Source organism: Mauremys mutica, chromosome 1, assembly GCF_020497125.1.
Source record: "Mauremys mutica isolate MM-2020 ecotype Southern chromosome 1, ASM2049712v1, whole genome shotgun sequence".
In the NCBI taxonomy this organism is placed as follows: domain Eukaryota; kingdom Metazoa; phylum Chordata; order Testudines; family Geoemydidae; genus Mauremys; species Mauremys mutica.
In genome coordinates, this window is record NC_059072.1 from 7765089 (window position 1) to 7780599 (window position 15511).

General features: G+C 53.3%; 1 protein-coding gene across 1 annotated transcript; it reads right to left on the minus strand.

Moving 5' to 3' along the window:
• Window positions 1–6056: 6056 nt before the first annotated feature.
• UCN3 (urocortin 3) lies at window positions 6057–6527 on the minus strand. Its single transcript, XM_045024910.1, has one exon. The coding sequence runs from the start codon at window positions 6519–6521 to the stop codon at window positions 6057–6059; it is 465 nt and encodes a 154-aa protein (XP_044880845.1). The 5' UTR covers window positions 6522–6527.
• Window positions 6528–15511: the final 8984 nt, after the last annotated feature.

Below are 15511 nucleotides of genomic sequence, written 5' to 3' on the forward strand. Positions count from 1 at the left end.
GTTGCTTCCAGGAGCTGCTTGAGGTAAGCACCGCCCAGAGCCTGCAACCCTGAGCCTCTCCCCACGCCCAACCCGGTGCCCCAGCCCTGATCCCCCTCCTGCCCCTCAATCCCTGCCCCGAGCACCCTCCTACACCCCAAACTCCTCATCCCCAGCCCCACCTGAGAGCCTGCACCCCCAGCCAGAGCCTGCACCCCTTCCTGCACCCCAACCCCCTGCCCCAGCTCTGATCCCCCTCCTGTCCTCCTGGTCCCAGCCCAGAGCACCCTCCTACACCCCAAACTCCGCATCCCCAGCCCCACCCAAGAGCCCACATCCGCACCCCCAGCTGGAGCGCTCATCCCACTCCCCTGCCCCAGCCTGAGCCCCTTCCTGCACCCGGAACTCCTCATTTCTGGGCCCACCCTGGAGCTCGCACCTCCAACCAGAACCGTCACCTCTCCTGCACCCAACCCCAATTTTGTGAGCATTCATGGCCCACCATACAATTTCTATTCTCAGATGTGGCCCTCAGGCCAAAATTTTTTCCCACCCCTGATATAGACCATGGTTTTCCATCCTTATAGTATCAGAGGGGTGGCCGTGTTAGTCTGGATCTGTAAAAGCAGCAAAGAGTCCTGTGGCACCTTATAGACTAACAGACGTATTGGAGCATGCATCTGAAGAAGTGGGTTTACCCACGAAAGCTTATGCCCAAATAAATCTGTTAATCTTTAAGGTGCCACCGGATTCCTCGTTGGTTTCCTGGTTTCTGTGTTATCCAGCGTGGTAAATAACACTTCCCTATTCCCTTGCTCTGTAGCATGCATGCTTTGATGGACCTCTAGCATATCCCCCCATAGTGCCTCCCAATCACAGACATGGTATCCATTGCTCAGTAGCACCCAAGAGATCCCCACGCCTCAGAGAGCAGACACCTCTGATCCACTCCTGCCTAGCTTTTACTAAGTGATTTCAATTTCAAGCTGCTGTGACTTCTGATGCGTGTTCATTTGAATGTTCTTCCTCTTCCCTCCCACTATCCTATCCACGCCGACGTGGAATGGTCCATTTGGGAGGAGGGATAGCTCAGTGGTTTGAGCATTGGCCTGCTAAACCCAGGGTTGTGAGTTCAATCCTTGAGGAGGCCACTTACATAGGCAGCAGGTTTGTAAAATTTTTGGTGGGGCCCAAAATGGTGGTGCCCCCCCACTCCCGCCCTGTAAGCCGATATAAAATGAAGCTACAACGCGTCAGTGCCACAAGATTACAAGGTTGGAGAAGGGGTAGGGGGTTCCAGGGGCCAGTCAAGGGACAAGGAGCAGGGGGGGTTGGATGGGGCAGAGGTTCGGAGGGGCAGTCAGGGGACAGGCAGCAATTGGATAGGCATGGGAGTCTAGGGGGTTTATCAGGGGACAGGTAGGGGGTGGGGCTCTGGGGGGAAGTTGGGTGGGGTCTCAGGAGGGGGCAGTTGGGGACAAGGAGAAGGGAGGCTTAGATAGGGGCTGGGGTCCCAAGGGGCAGTTAGGGGCAGTTGTCTCGGGAGTGGGTAACGGGGGACAAGGACCAGTGGTGCTTAGATAGGGGGTGGAGGTTCTGGGGGGCAGTTGGGGCAGGGGTCTGGGGAGGGGGCAATCAGCAGCCAGGGGCTGGGATTCAAAGGGCTCTGAGCTGCTGGCAGCCGCGGGGAGCCCTGAGCCCTTTAAATCCCAGCCACGGTGGCTGGGATTCAAAGGGCTCTGGGCTCTCTGCCCCTGCGGGCAGCCCAGAGCCCTCTGATTCCCACCCGCGGCTGAGATTTAAAGGGCTCTGGGCTCCCTGCGGTTGCATGCAGCCCAGAGCCCTCTGATTCCCGGCTGCGGCTGGGATTTAAAGGGCTCTGGGCTCCCCGCGGTTGCAGGCAGCCCAGAGCCCTCTGATTCCCAGCCGCGGCTGGGATTTAAAGGGCTCTGGGCTCCCTGCCGCAGCGGGCAGCCCAGAGCCCTCTGATTCCCAGCCGCGGCTGAGATTTAAAGGGCTCTGGGCTCCCTGCGGTTGCGGGCAGCCCAGAGCCCTCTGATTCCCTGCCGCGGCTGGGATTTAAAGGGGCGAAACCTAGCTCCAAATATTGGTGGAGCAGAGCCCCTGATTTTGAATATTCCTGGGGCTTTAGCTCCACGAGCCCATATAAGTTGGCGCCCATGGCCACTTAGGCATCTGGGGCAAAAATTGGTTCTGCTAGTGAAGGCAGGGGGCTGGACTCGATGACCTTTCGAGGTCCCTTCCAGTTCTAGGCGATTGGTATATCTCCAATTATTTGCATTCATGCTGCTCCTGATCAATCAAATAAATTGGTTGCTTTGGCCTGCAGCCAAAGGTCCCGCACAGCTGACGGACAGACGGAGGCTCAGTTTGCCAGCTGGAATAGCCTGGCCCGCTGCTGGCTAGAAGGAAGAACGACAAAGTGGCCGCTTTTGTATCCCAAGGCCCTTGAAAGGAGGAGAGATTCTTCAGACTGCAGGGGCACGAAGGACCTGATCCAACGCCCAGTGAAGTCAAGGGGAATCTTTCCTTTGATTTCAGTGGGCAATGATCAGGCCGTAAGGGCATGGTGCTAGACAGTCCCAGGATGGGTTTGCTTAGATCGGTGCAATAATGCAATGGCCACACCTGCAGGAATGGACCACTAGAGGGCCTCACTGAAGAGGTGACGGTTCCTGTATGCATTTCATTCCGGAAGCTGTAGGGCAGAGTGAAGGGGAAATCTGACCCTGTTTGGGCCATTATGTGATGGGTAAATTGGGCACATTAATTAGGCTGAGCGGGGTGTTGTTTTAGCAGGGTAACCACTGTGCCATGTTCGAGCTGTTGCCATCTGGCTAAACAAGCTTTGTTGAGTGTTTCAGAAACCCACACATCTTCCTCCAAGGTTGCTCTTTATTGAGGTTTTATTGCACTTTTTTGAATCAGCTGACTAATGAAAATATTGTCCTCACCGTTTTATCAGCAAATCGGGGGTCAGCTTTGCATGTAGCATCCATCTGATTGGCTGGCAGCCATTTGATTTCATTAGAGTAAATGCACAGAAATGACCTCACTGCATCCACAAGTGACCCCTTACACTTAGTGGTTTCCTGACAGGTCACACATCTGAATTTCTCTGAATTGGCTGTGAGCACGAAATCCCGTGCTAGCAAATGACATGCAAAAGACCACACTCTCTTTATTGGGTAAGAGCCTACTACTGTTACTGGCTAATGGAGCTACTCCTTTAACACAAATGTTAGGGACCTGTGCATTTGGGGCCAATTCAATGCTCATTGAAGTCAATGAGAATCTTTCCATTTAATTCAATGGGCTTTCAGTTCGTCCCCCTTAGAATCATAGAATTATAGAATATCAGGGTTGGAAGGGACCTCAGAAGGTCATCTAGTCCAACCCCCTGCTCAAAGCAGGACCAATCCCCAACTAAATCATCCCAGCCAGGGCTTTGTCAACCTGACCTTAAAAACCTCTAAGAAACCTCATAGACCTTGGTGATGAAGGTCCCAAGTTCAGTTGTTGCTGACAACCCACGGTAGGTGTCACTGCACAACCGTCAAACTCCTGTTGCACTTGAGATTCTGCCCCCATTTGGCTCCAGCAAAAGAGGATGTTCAGGGTTTGTCAGATCTTACACAGGCAAAGCCCCCGTTGGACCAGAGTCTGTAGGCGTTTGCTTTGCCATGTTCCTCTGAAGACTCAGTAGATCTTTGGATCTCCTCCAAGGAGCCCTTGCAAGTGGTTCTCCTTTAGCTCATGTAGTTGGCTTGAGTTTTAGGAACCAAACAGCCGAGGGGGTCTAGGCCCAGCTCCCCGGGTGTGTCAACTAGATGCTAGTTGCATCTGTTGACTGCCGAATAGGAATCTGTCATGTAAGTTGCCTTGGGTGCATTTATTACCCAGCAGGCTCCTCTAACTCACAGCATGTCACAGTGGTGGTGGAGTCTGAGGGCTGGGGATTGTACCACGGCTTGCGGGTGCCCGGAGTTCACATGCTTTGAACAGGGCCCTACTTTTAGTGTCTGTTCTGCTACTGGGTGCAATGACCTGCCCTTTGCTGTTTGATTGAGAGGGAGGAAGGAGGAAGAAAGCCCCGCATAGAGACAGGACAGATTTGGGTGGGGACGTTTGAAGGAGGAGTTTGAAAAGTAGCCAGGTGAGCGCGAAACAGGCTTTCCCCCCCTGCTCCCTGATGCTTTATATTTTGGTGTGAACGTGGCACTAGCGTGGCAAGGTTCTGTTTACCCACCTGAATATAGTCTGGGTCTTTGCCCACATCTTGTGTCCGGTCCACACCAGAGGCTTAGGAGTGTACCACTGCCTTTAGCTCAGGCAGGAGAGTTGTGTGTGTTAGATCCAGAAGGCTCAGTCCCTGCAGACTGATCCGTCCAGGGGGTGTTAGCCACAGGGCCAGCTCTCCCCACGCTGCTTCGTGTGCGTGTGACATTGCAGACTGAGCTGGGTCGCTTTAAGTGCTGGCTGACCAAAGCTGCTGCTCCCAGAGAACGACCGAAGGCCTCACTCTTTCCTTTTGTTCACACCACCGTAAGCCGTGCTTCTAGCCAGAAGAGCAGGGCCAGGACGGGGATTGGGTCTGGCTGTGTAGGTGATGATTGTAATGTGGACATCCATCTGCTGAGAACCCCCCAAGCTCATGTCACATAGGCCTGTGAACGGCTGCTGCATGGCAGCAGCTTGTGGGCATCATTACCCACCCGGAGAGGAAAAGCTGTACTGCACCTGTTCCGGAGGGTTATGCATCTTACCAGGGAAGGCCATTTGGAAGGTGGCTTGTCATACGGCCAGTGTCCCCTTCTGCGACTGCTTCATACTTTATGGGTGTGTCTACACGGCAATGTAAGCCCGAGGTTAGTGGGACTTGAGTCAGCTGACTCATGTTAGGGAACACTAGGCTTGAGCATCTACATTGCATTTTAACCCCATGCTCAAACCTATGGCTCTGGTTTCCACACTGCAGTGCGCAGACCCAAGTCTGAGTAACCATATCCCAGAATCCTCAGCGCCCACCCCAAAATGTGGCTGCTGTAGCCTTAGGAGCATGGTGCACTGTGGGAAAAGTTACCCGCCTGTCACCAGGAAGCAGCTCGCTTTGCAAAAGGCTTGATGGGTTTGTTCTCCACTGCAAACCCAGGAGGCTGTCTGATAGTGTACTTGAAGATCGGGGATCAGAAGACAATGCGTTGACGCTGACCTGAGCTGCTGCCATTGGCAACGCGGGGAGAGATTGCAGATGGTTGGGATAGAGAGGACTATGGAAGGTGTCCCAGGGAATTGTGGGATACTTCTGGCTGCCTCCCAGGACCCGAGTCAAGCGGGGTTGCATCTACGCTGCAAAGCAATAAAGGCTCTGACCCTGGGTCCCGGCTTAACTCGAGCTTGGACCCTCCAGCCCTGCAGGGTCCTGGAATCCAGGATCTGAGCCCTGGGTTAGCACAGTTGCAGTGTAGACACAAGCGGGGTTAGGCTTGAGCAGCCTGGGCTTACTTGCAGTGTCGACATACCCTATGTGGTGACCTGAGGCAACACAGGCTGTGTTTGGAGAGCCAGGGATGGTTACAGGGTCTTGTCTGGGTTCCAGAGCCTCCGTAACAAATCCCCTTTATAACCTTCACAGTATCTTCTATAGCTCGAAGAACAAGGCCCCGTCAAGCTTTATTTGCCCAGCTAGGCCTGAATGAGAGACGAGGAAAGGAAAGAATTGGAAACTCGAGAGACTGTTGCTTTAATCGGGGCCCGTGTTATGGGAAGCCAACCATCCCCTTCCCCTGGTGTGAAAGCCCCGTCTGTCTCCTCCTAGCAGCGGGACGCGGTCGGGGCTCTGAGGAGAGGAAAAGTTCAGAGCGAGAAAGAGAGAGAGCGAGAGATCTGAATGTTATGCAGCTTTAAGGATCAAAAATAGACAGCACTTATATACAGTTCCATTTGGGCCGCCCCAGGAGGGGTGGGCTGAAGACCCCAATGGCTACCACCCTCCCCGGCCCGCCCAGCCCTACCTCACCCACAAGTTCGCTCCCCACCCCACCCCACTGCCCCCTTCACTTCCTCCGCCCGATCTGAGCCATCAAGTGGGCGTTGGCGGCGGCCTTTGCCCTCAAGTTCTTGGCCTTGGCGATGTCGAAGAGGATGTTCATGATGTTGGTGGGCACGTCGAGGGAGAGGGTGAATTTGGTGCGCCGGTCGGGCTTGGCCCGGTTCTGGTACATCTTCCCCTTGAGCTGCGCCTGGGAGAGGTATTTGTAACGGGCATCCCCTGCGAACGTCCTTTTCTCCTTTTCCTCCTCCTCCTCTTCCTCCTGCCGCGAGGGTGCCTCCTTCCCAGGGGGGGAGTCGAAACTCCTCCTGTCCACGAGGGAGTTCTCCTCCGGGCGGCTCTTCTCGGCCTCCGAGAGGGCGGCGTTGATGCAGCTGAAGAGGGACTCGGCTTTGTACAGCTTGAGGGACAGGCCCGTCCGCACGGCGCAGGCCGCCAGGAGCAGCAGCACGAGTCTGGTGGGCGACATGGTTCCCCCCTGAGGCTCGGGAGAGGGAGAGAAGGCAGAGAAGGTAGAAACGTAGGTGAGCGTCGTTAGTATTAATAACGGTGTATCCTCAGGGCACATACGCGCTGACTCCATGGCTGCTCCGGAGCAGCCACGGAAAAAAACGGTGGGTGCTTAGCACCCACCGGCAGGCCCCACCGATCAGCTTCCCCCCACCCAGCGCCTTCTGCCTGCTGGCGGCTCTGCCGATCAGCTCCGCTCCCTCCGGATCAGCTGTTCAGTGGCAGGCAGGAGGCGCTGGGCGGAGTGGGCAGGGCACGCTCAGGGGCGGGGTGGAACGGGGCAGGAAGAGGCCGGGTGGGGGCGGAGTGGGGGTGGGAAGAGATGGAGTGGGAGTGGGGCCTCGGGTGGAGCAGGGGTCGAGCACCCCCAGGGAAATGAGAAAGTCCACGCCTGCGATGGCAGAATAGTCCAGTGATAAGGGGAGGGGATTGGGATTTCCAGATCTTGGGGGAGGTGTCTAGTGGTTAGAGCAGGGGTCAGGGAGTCAGGACTCCCGGGTTCTATACCCATAACTAGGAGGAAGTGCTGAGGCGATGCATGGGGCGGGCGCATGCAGGGGCATGTGCTCCCCCCCCCCGATTTCTGCCAGGGTTTGCCGACCCTTTATAAATCCCCTTTATAACCCCCTCCTTGTGCGGTAGCTCCTGCAGCTGGCACGGGGAGCGGCAGCAGCAAACAGCTGGGAGCTGCAGGGAGGGGCCACTGAGGGTAAGAGGAGGGGGGTGAGCCTGGGGGGGCGTGACTCAAGTTGTTTGGGGAGGGGGTGAACCTTTATATTGTGCCCCCCCCATCAGCAGGTACCAGTCATCTCTTGTCTAGTGGTTAGAGCAGGAGACTGGGCGTCAGGCCCCCTGTGTTCCACTGTGCCATACCCATGGGTTCCCTCTGTACTTTTGGGTGGGTTGCTAAGACCCACATTTAGAAAAGTGGCCTCTAGTTGTACATGCTGAACCGGAGACCCGATGCTTTGCAGCCCTACAGACTATTCACTTTGCTTTGCTTCCCTGTCGCTGAAATGCAGCTGCCTCTGGGGTGGGACACAACAGCTGTTATAACAGCTCCAGCAATATTACTTGGGACACTGCCACAGGATTGTCAGAATAGCATGGTCACCTCCCAGTCTTCTTCCACGTGGCCCCCTGCGCTCGCTATGACTTCCCTGACATAAAGGTGCCTCCCCCACCTTCACCCTGACCAACTCAAACCTGTTCCAAAATGTTGATTTTTCGAAAAAGCACTTCTGGGCAATCTGAATCTCAATTGGACGCTTCCATGGTGCTAGCTAACTCCAATGGTCATATATGTTCCTATATCAATAGGAAACCCCATGCGGTGTTGGCAACCCAGCCCTGAGAGTGCATCTGACTATAAACCCCAGTATTGCAAACCCTGACTCGTCAAAAATCTGGAGTCAGGGCCCCTCGAAATCATGAGCTGACTAACACCAACAAAGCTCACCCTGACTGAGTTACCTTGGCTTTACCACAAAATGTGGGGCACGGGGCACTTGCTGGTGGATTCTCTGCACCTTGAGGTCTTTAAACCATGATTTGAGGACTTCAATAGCAGGGCCACCCAGAGTGGGGGGCAAGTGGGGCAATTTGCCCCAGGCCCCGCAGGGGCCCTGCGAGCTCTGGCCCAATGGTGGTCCAGGTCTTCAGTGGCATTTCGGCAGCCAGGGGGCCTTCAGTGCTGCCAAAGACGCGGAGCGACTGAAGGGTCCTCTGCCGCCGAAATGCCGCCGAAGACCCGGAGTGACTGAAGGGCCCCCCACCGCCGAAATGCCGCCGAAGACAGGGACCGCAGCCGGGTGAGTCAAGCACCGCAGCTCCCCCGCTTTGCCCCAGGCCCCCTGAATCCTCTGGGTGGCCCTATTCAATAGCTCAGACATAGGTTAGGGGTTTGTTACAGGAGTGAGTGGGTGAGATTCTATGGCCTGTGTTGTGCAGGAGATCAGACTAGAAGATCATAATGGTCCCTTCTGACCTTAAAGTCTATGTCCGATAAGGAAAGCGCCGTGTCTAGGGCAGGCAGGGGCTCTATAACCGGGTCACCACAGATGTAAGCAGAGTCAGGATGAGCTCTACCCTGATATCTGGTGGTGAATTATGGCGAGTGTAGAAAAGAATTTCAGGGGCTGATCGTGTTTGCATAGGCACACCTACCCCGCCTAGCATAGCCCACGGCAGCTTAAAATGGTTACTTTGACAGCTGTGGGATCCCCAATTTCTTTGTTATTGGGGCAGGAGGAATAAAGTGTTGTCACCCTGATTATGTGAATGAGGAACTATGAAACTGCTTTATGACAGAGAGTCTCACCATCAATTAAGTAGCACTCGCTAGACAAGGGACATGGGTGCCAAAACCCAGTGAATTGAGAGAGGCTGGGGACTGGTTGGTTGTGGTGTGTCAAAGCTGATTTTTGATTCCCTTAAGAATCTAAGTTACAGGTTGCTGAGCTGAACTCACTTTGGGCTAATGGTGTACCAGCACTGGGGCTCCCCTACTATGAGCTGAAATCACTAAAAAGCTAAAATTACTGAGCTGAGATCACTGAGTGCTGTGCTAACTAGTGGGGGAGCCTGAAGCTATAATGTGGAGCAGAGCAGTTGGAGTGCCCACGGAGCTGAGCAGTTTGCGGGGACGGCTGGAGCGGATCACAGGTCGGCTGGTGGAGCAGAGCAGCTGGCAGAGCGGAGCAGTTTGTGAGACGCTTGGAGCGGCCCACGGAGCGAGCGGAGCGGAGCAGTTTGCGGGGACGGCTGGTGGAGCAGAGCAGCTGGCGGAGCGGAGCTGAGCAGTTCGTGGGGAAGGTGGAAGCAGAATCCCACGGAGAGGCAGGGCAGTCGGCCCCGGACCACGTAAGGTGCCCCTTTCTACCCAGGCTGTGTGTGTGGGGGGGAACCTCCTGCAGATAGACTCTTGAACTCTGGGGCTGCACTGACTCGGGACAGAGACTTTTGGGTTGTGGGACTTTTGGGACTGTGGGTGATTTTTGGGTTGCTGGACTCTTGGAACATTTGAGGTATTGGACTTTGGAGTCTGGGGTGATTTTGGGGTTGCTGGACTCAAGAGCCCAGGGAAAAGGACACAGCCTAGTTGAGGTGTTTTCCCATGTTATTATCTCATGTTATTAAACATTTTCTGCTATATCGAGACTCTGTGCTTGCGAGAGGGGAACTATTGCCTCTTTAGGTTCCCAGGGATGTGTGTGTAAGATTTTCCCAGGTCACTGGGTGGGGGCTCGAGCTGGTTTGCATTACGCTGAAGGGAAGGGACCCCGATGTATTGAACCCGGCCCTTGCTGCTATCGACTCGGCCTGGCAGAAGGGTTACACAGAGGTTTGATGTAGTACTAACAGGGCGTCCCCAATACACCTCAGCCCTGCCTGGCCACACAGCCATCTCATCCCTCCGTCAGTCCAGAGGCAAGCCCATCAGCGGATGGATTTTCCATTGCAAGCGAAGACGAAAAGCTAAAATTTGGGGAGAAACGAAATTCTGAAAAAATGCTCATGCGGGGCCAGTGGAAATGTTTATGTATCGCTCCCCTGCTCTCCAGACCATGCAGGTCCTTGGCCACTCTCAACGTTTCCCCCACCTCCTTCAGCCAAGGGCCTATTTTCCCCCATCAGTGCATTTGAAATGGTTCCATTTCACCCATTTAAACCTAACGCAAACTTCAAAACGAAGGTCGTCTCAGGATGAACAAGCAAAACTTTCTGTGCAAAAGGGGACATGTCGACTTAAACTCCTTCCCACCTCCCCCACATTTTTTTCTAAATGATACATCATTGACATTGATGTGATTTCACAACAAATGTTGGTTTTGTCCAAACACCGTTTTCTGATGACATGTCATGATCAGCTCCCTTCCTGAGCTGCTGCTCCTCCAGAAGGGGTGGCTGACAATCACGCTGAATATGTCTATACTCATAGGCACTGACTCCATGGGTGCTCTGGGGCTGGAGCACCCATTGGAAACCCCCCTAAAGGTAATAGGTAATAATTGGAGATATACCAATCTCCTAGAGCTGGAAGGGACCTTGAAAGGTCATTGAGTCCAGCCCCCTGCCTTCACTAGCAGGACCAATTTTTGCCCCAGATCCCTAAGTGGCCCCCTCAAGGATTGAACTCACAACCCTGGGTTTAGCAGGCCAATGCTCAAACCACTGAGCTATCCCTTCCCCCCCCCTCCTTCCCTGATCAGCTGTTTTGCAGCATGCAGGAGGCTTGGGGGAAGGGGGAGGGGCAGGAGTGAGGATGTGGTACACTTGGGGGAGGGGGTGGAATGGGGCGGGAAGAGGCAGGGCTGGGGTGGGAAGAGGTGGGGTGGGAGTCAGAGGCGACTCCAGGCACCAGCACGCCAAGTGCGTGCCTGGGGCAGCAAGCCACGGGGGGGCGTTCTGCCAGTCGCCGCGAGGGCGGCAGGCAGGTTGCCTTCAGCAGCTTGCCTGCAGAGGGTCTGCTGGTCCCGCGGCTTTGGCGGACCTCCCGCAGCGTGCCGCCGAATTCGCGGGACCGGGGACCTCCCACAGGCAAGCCGCCGAAGGCAGCCTGTCTGCCATGTTTGGGGAGACAAAATACCTAGAGCCGCCTCTGGTGGGAGTGGGAACTTGGGGGAAGGGGTGGAGTGGAGGGCAGGGCCTGGGACAGAACCATGGGTCGAGCACCCCCTGGCACGTTGGAAAGCCAGCGCCTGTGTCTACACTGTATAGTAGCCCGGGTTTCTGGGACATATGGCCAGAGTGGGTACGTCTACACTGCAATGAAAAACCCTTGGCACCAAGTCACAGAGCCTGGGTCAATCGATTCGGGCTTGCAAGGCTCAGGCCCACGGGGCTAAAAATTGCAGTGTAGAGGTCTGGACTTGAGTTGGAGGCCAGGCTCTGAAACCCACCTCAAAGCCCAAACCCACTAACCCAGGCCAGCCACAGCTGTGCTGTGGGTGTGTTACTGTAGTGTAGACATACCCCTTGTTTCTATGAGCATCCACTCTGCATTGTAAACCAGGCCCATAGTGTATTATACAGACCTTCTGATTCAGGTCTGTGGTTTGAGCTGTGTCCACACTGCTCGGCCTTGAGTCACTCGGGCCTCTGGCCCACACCCTTAGCAGGTTCCTAGGGCCTGGGGCCTGCGTGCTTTGCTGACCCGCATCAGGCTGAGTTGTGTGTGAGAGGAAGGGGGCTGGGGCCAAACCAAAGTCAGATCCCAGGCGTAGTGGGCTATGTAGACGTATCCTCTGTGATGTGAGCAAACATTCCCTCGGGCCTGGAGTGAGACTTCCAGACTCATACTCCTGTGACCTAGTCAGTGCTTGGGAGCCCAGATATTCACAGAGCTTAGGGCCAGGAGGGACCATCTCATCTGAACCTCATCCAGTTCCCCCTGCCCAGAGCCCAGTGCCTGGGGAGAGGAGGGCTGGAAGGTGGCTACAGTAGGTCTGCCCCAGGAAGCCAGTCTAACCTCGTGGGAGGCTGAGTAACGCCTGGCTTTTCGTGGCTCTGCTGCGCATTGTCTTTGTGCTTTGGAAGGGTTTCTCCTCCTCAGGGCAGCTCTTCCTGAGAGGCACCGGGCATCCCAACTCCCTTTAAAGTCAAGGGGAGTTCTGAGTGCTGGGCCCCTCTCAAGATTAGGCCCTGCGTCTCTTGAGCCATTCACGGCAGGCAGGAACCCATGGAAAGACAGTCAGGTCATAGAATATCAGGGTTGGAAGGGACCTCAGGAGGTCATCTAGCCCCACCCCCTGCCCAAAGCAGGACCAGTCCCCAGACAGATTTTTACCCCAGTTCCCTAAATGGTCCCCTCAAGGATTGAACTCACAACTCTGGGTTTATCAGGCCAATGCTCAACCCACTGAGCTATCCCTCCCCACAGGTCCCAGCCAGCCTGGCACTCCTTTTGACTGTTCACAAACTTTGTTTGCTTCGGACATCCCAGGGCGCCCCACTTCCATCCGTAGATTCTAGCTGTTTTCCTGACTAGCATGAAAAACACTGGCATGGAATTCAGGAGACCTGGTTTCTAGTCCTGAATCTGCCACCGGGCTGACCTAGGGAATATTACTGCCCTGCTCTGTGCCTCAGTTTTCCCATCTATAAAATGGGTGTAATGGTATTGCCCTCCTTTGTAAAGCACTTTCAGATCTATGGATGAAAAGTGCTACATAAGAGCTAGGTGTTGTTATTAATAATGGAAACTCCATTGATGGAGCCATTTGAAATAGGATGCAGGAATACGCGATAGAGAACAAGCCACCTTTGGCAAAAGAAGATGCGGAGGGATGGAGTTGGCATTTCCAACAGACACCGTCACGGTGACAACGCATTGTCTGGCTGTGGATGCTCAAAGGTCCTGGCGCCGTCACTGGCTAGAGCACCAGCCTGGGACTCAGGCGTCTTGGCTTCTTGTCCCAGCTCTGCCACTGGCTGTGTGGGTAAACGTGGCCTCAGTTTCCCCATATGTAAAATGGGGATAATGACACTGATCTCCTTTATCAAGTGCTTTGAGATCTGCTAATGAAAAGCACCGGATAGTATTAGTCTCTAGCTACTACACCACACTGCAGACTCAAACCAGCCATGTTTGGCTTTTCCGTTGTGCCGATATTTACCTTTTAGATCAGGGGGCTTCAAAGTGGGAGTCGTGACCCGTCAGGGGAGTCACGAGATCATTACATGGGGGGGTCGCCAGCCTCCACCCCAAACCCTGCTTGCCTCCAGCATTTATAATGGTGTTAAATATATAAAAACGTGTTTTTAATTTATAAGGGGGGGGTCGCACTCAGAGGCGCTCTGTGTGAAGGGGTCACCAGGACAAAGTCTGAGAACCCCCGTTGTAGATCCTGACACAAAACAAAGCAGTGTGCAGAGACCCTTGGGTGTGCTACTTTTTGTGAGCCACAGGCTCCTCCTAGTGGGAATTTCAGAACCCTGCAGGCTAAGCAATAAGTGAGCCTACCCGTATGTAGGGATATTAAAGAAGGTTTATATTAAACATGGTTTATATGAGAAATGATTTATTGATTTATTGTTAATTAATACTTTATAACTTAAGGTTTATGTTAGAAGTAAATTTGTGATTCCCAACATTTAGCTTCTAACCTGCAAGCCACCAGCTGTGTCTGTGTAAAGCCTGCTCAAAGAGATACTTGGTATAAAACTTGTTAAGCTCAAAGAAATACTTTGCATAAAACTTGTTAAACATTTTAATTAACTCTAAGTAAGCCAAAACAGTAGCTGTTATAATGTATAGATAGAGATCCCCACCCTCTGTAAGTTTTCATCTCACTTTATCTTTGATTGTTAAAAGACAGGGAGTCTCACATAAATTGGTAACACCCCAAAAAGTAAAGAGACAGTGAAATAGATGTGATTAAGATAAAGAATGTATGTGACTGAATGGTTAGGGAGTCACCAGCCTGAAGAATTCAGTGTCGGCTGAAAAAGGTGTCAAGTGGGATCAACCAGATGACCCCCGGAGGGCAAACTGGAATCCACCCACCACACCTCAAAGGAAGGAAAAACAAAACATCTAATAACATGGAGCCAGCCATCTGCTGATTGATTTAGCAACAGCAAAATGAAGCAACTCCTATGAACTAACATAGGGAAAAATCCCTATAAAACTGGACTCTAAAGACTGAGGACTTGAGTCTATGGTTCTGATACCAACCTCCAGGAGCATCAGATGCATCTGACACAGACTCGGCTCCATCCTCATGACCAAGGTACCTGGCCAGTAACTTGGCATGAGCAACATCTAGGCTGGTAACTATAACATCTATACAGAACCTGAATGAATGATTGTGTGAATGAATATGTGTGTGTGTGTGTGTGTATGTGTCTGTGTGTGTGTGTGTGTGTGTATAAGGAATAAGTAGTAATAGAAATAAGTAAAAAAACATTGTCTTTTGTTTTGTTATGGTATTTACAATAAATGTGGCATCTCTGCCTTATCCCTCTTAATAAGATCCTGCTGGTTTTTATTATATTGGTACAACACGTACGTCTACACAGCAACTAGACACCCGTGGCTGGACCAGGCTCACAGGGCCTGGGCTGTAGAGCTGTTTCATTGCTGTGTAGACTTCCAGGCTCTAGCACCCTGCAAGGGGTGTGTGTCTGTGTGTGTGTCTCTCTCTCTCAAAGCTCAGGCTCCAGCCCGAGCCTGGAAGTCGACACCGCAACGAAACAGCCCCCCAAGCCCAAGTCAGCTGGCACGGGCCGGCCGCAGGGTTGTCTTTGCTGTGTAGACAGACCCGAGGAGAGACAAGGTGGGTGGGGTAATAGCTTTTACTGGGCCAGCCTCTGTTGGTGTGAGAGACACACTTCCGAGCTTCCACACTGCTCTTCTTGTCTCTCCAATATCCTGGGACCAACGCGGCTACAACGCTGTAGAGAGCCTCATCTGTGGGTCCAAAGCAGATGTCCAGCGCAGTCTGGCTAGATCCTTTAGTGTCAGTCCCGTGGGTCACTCACCCGGCTCAAACTCGCTGTGACCTGCTGCAGGACTGAAGGGGGGCGGTTGGATTTTCAGTTGGAGATCACAATACCAGAGAGCAGAGGTCGGCAACCTTTCAGAAGTGCTGTGCCGCGTCTTCATTTTTTCATTTTTGCGTGCCAGTCATACATTGTAATGTTTTTAGAAGGTCTCTTTCTATAAGTCTATAATATATAACTAAACTATTGTTGTATGTAAAGTAAATAAGATTTTTAAAAGTTTAAGATGCTTCATTTAAAGTTAAATTAAAATGCAGAGCCCCCTGGACCGGTGGCCAAGACCCACGCAGTGTGAGTGCCACTGACAATCAGCTTGCGTGCCGCCTTCGGCACGTGTGCCATAGGTTGCCTACCCCTGCCAGAGAGCCTAGAAGATAAAACCTCACCTGATATTTAGGGTTGGTTGGTGGAGGGGACCAGAGGGACAGCGCCGCAGACGGGAGC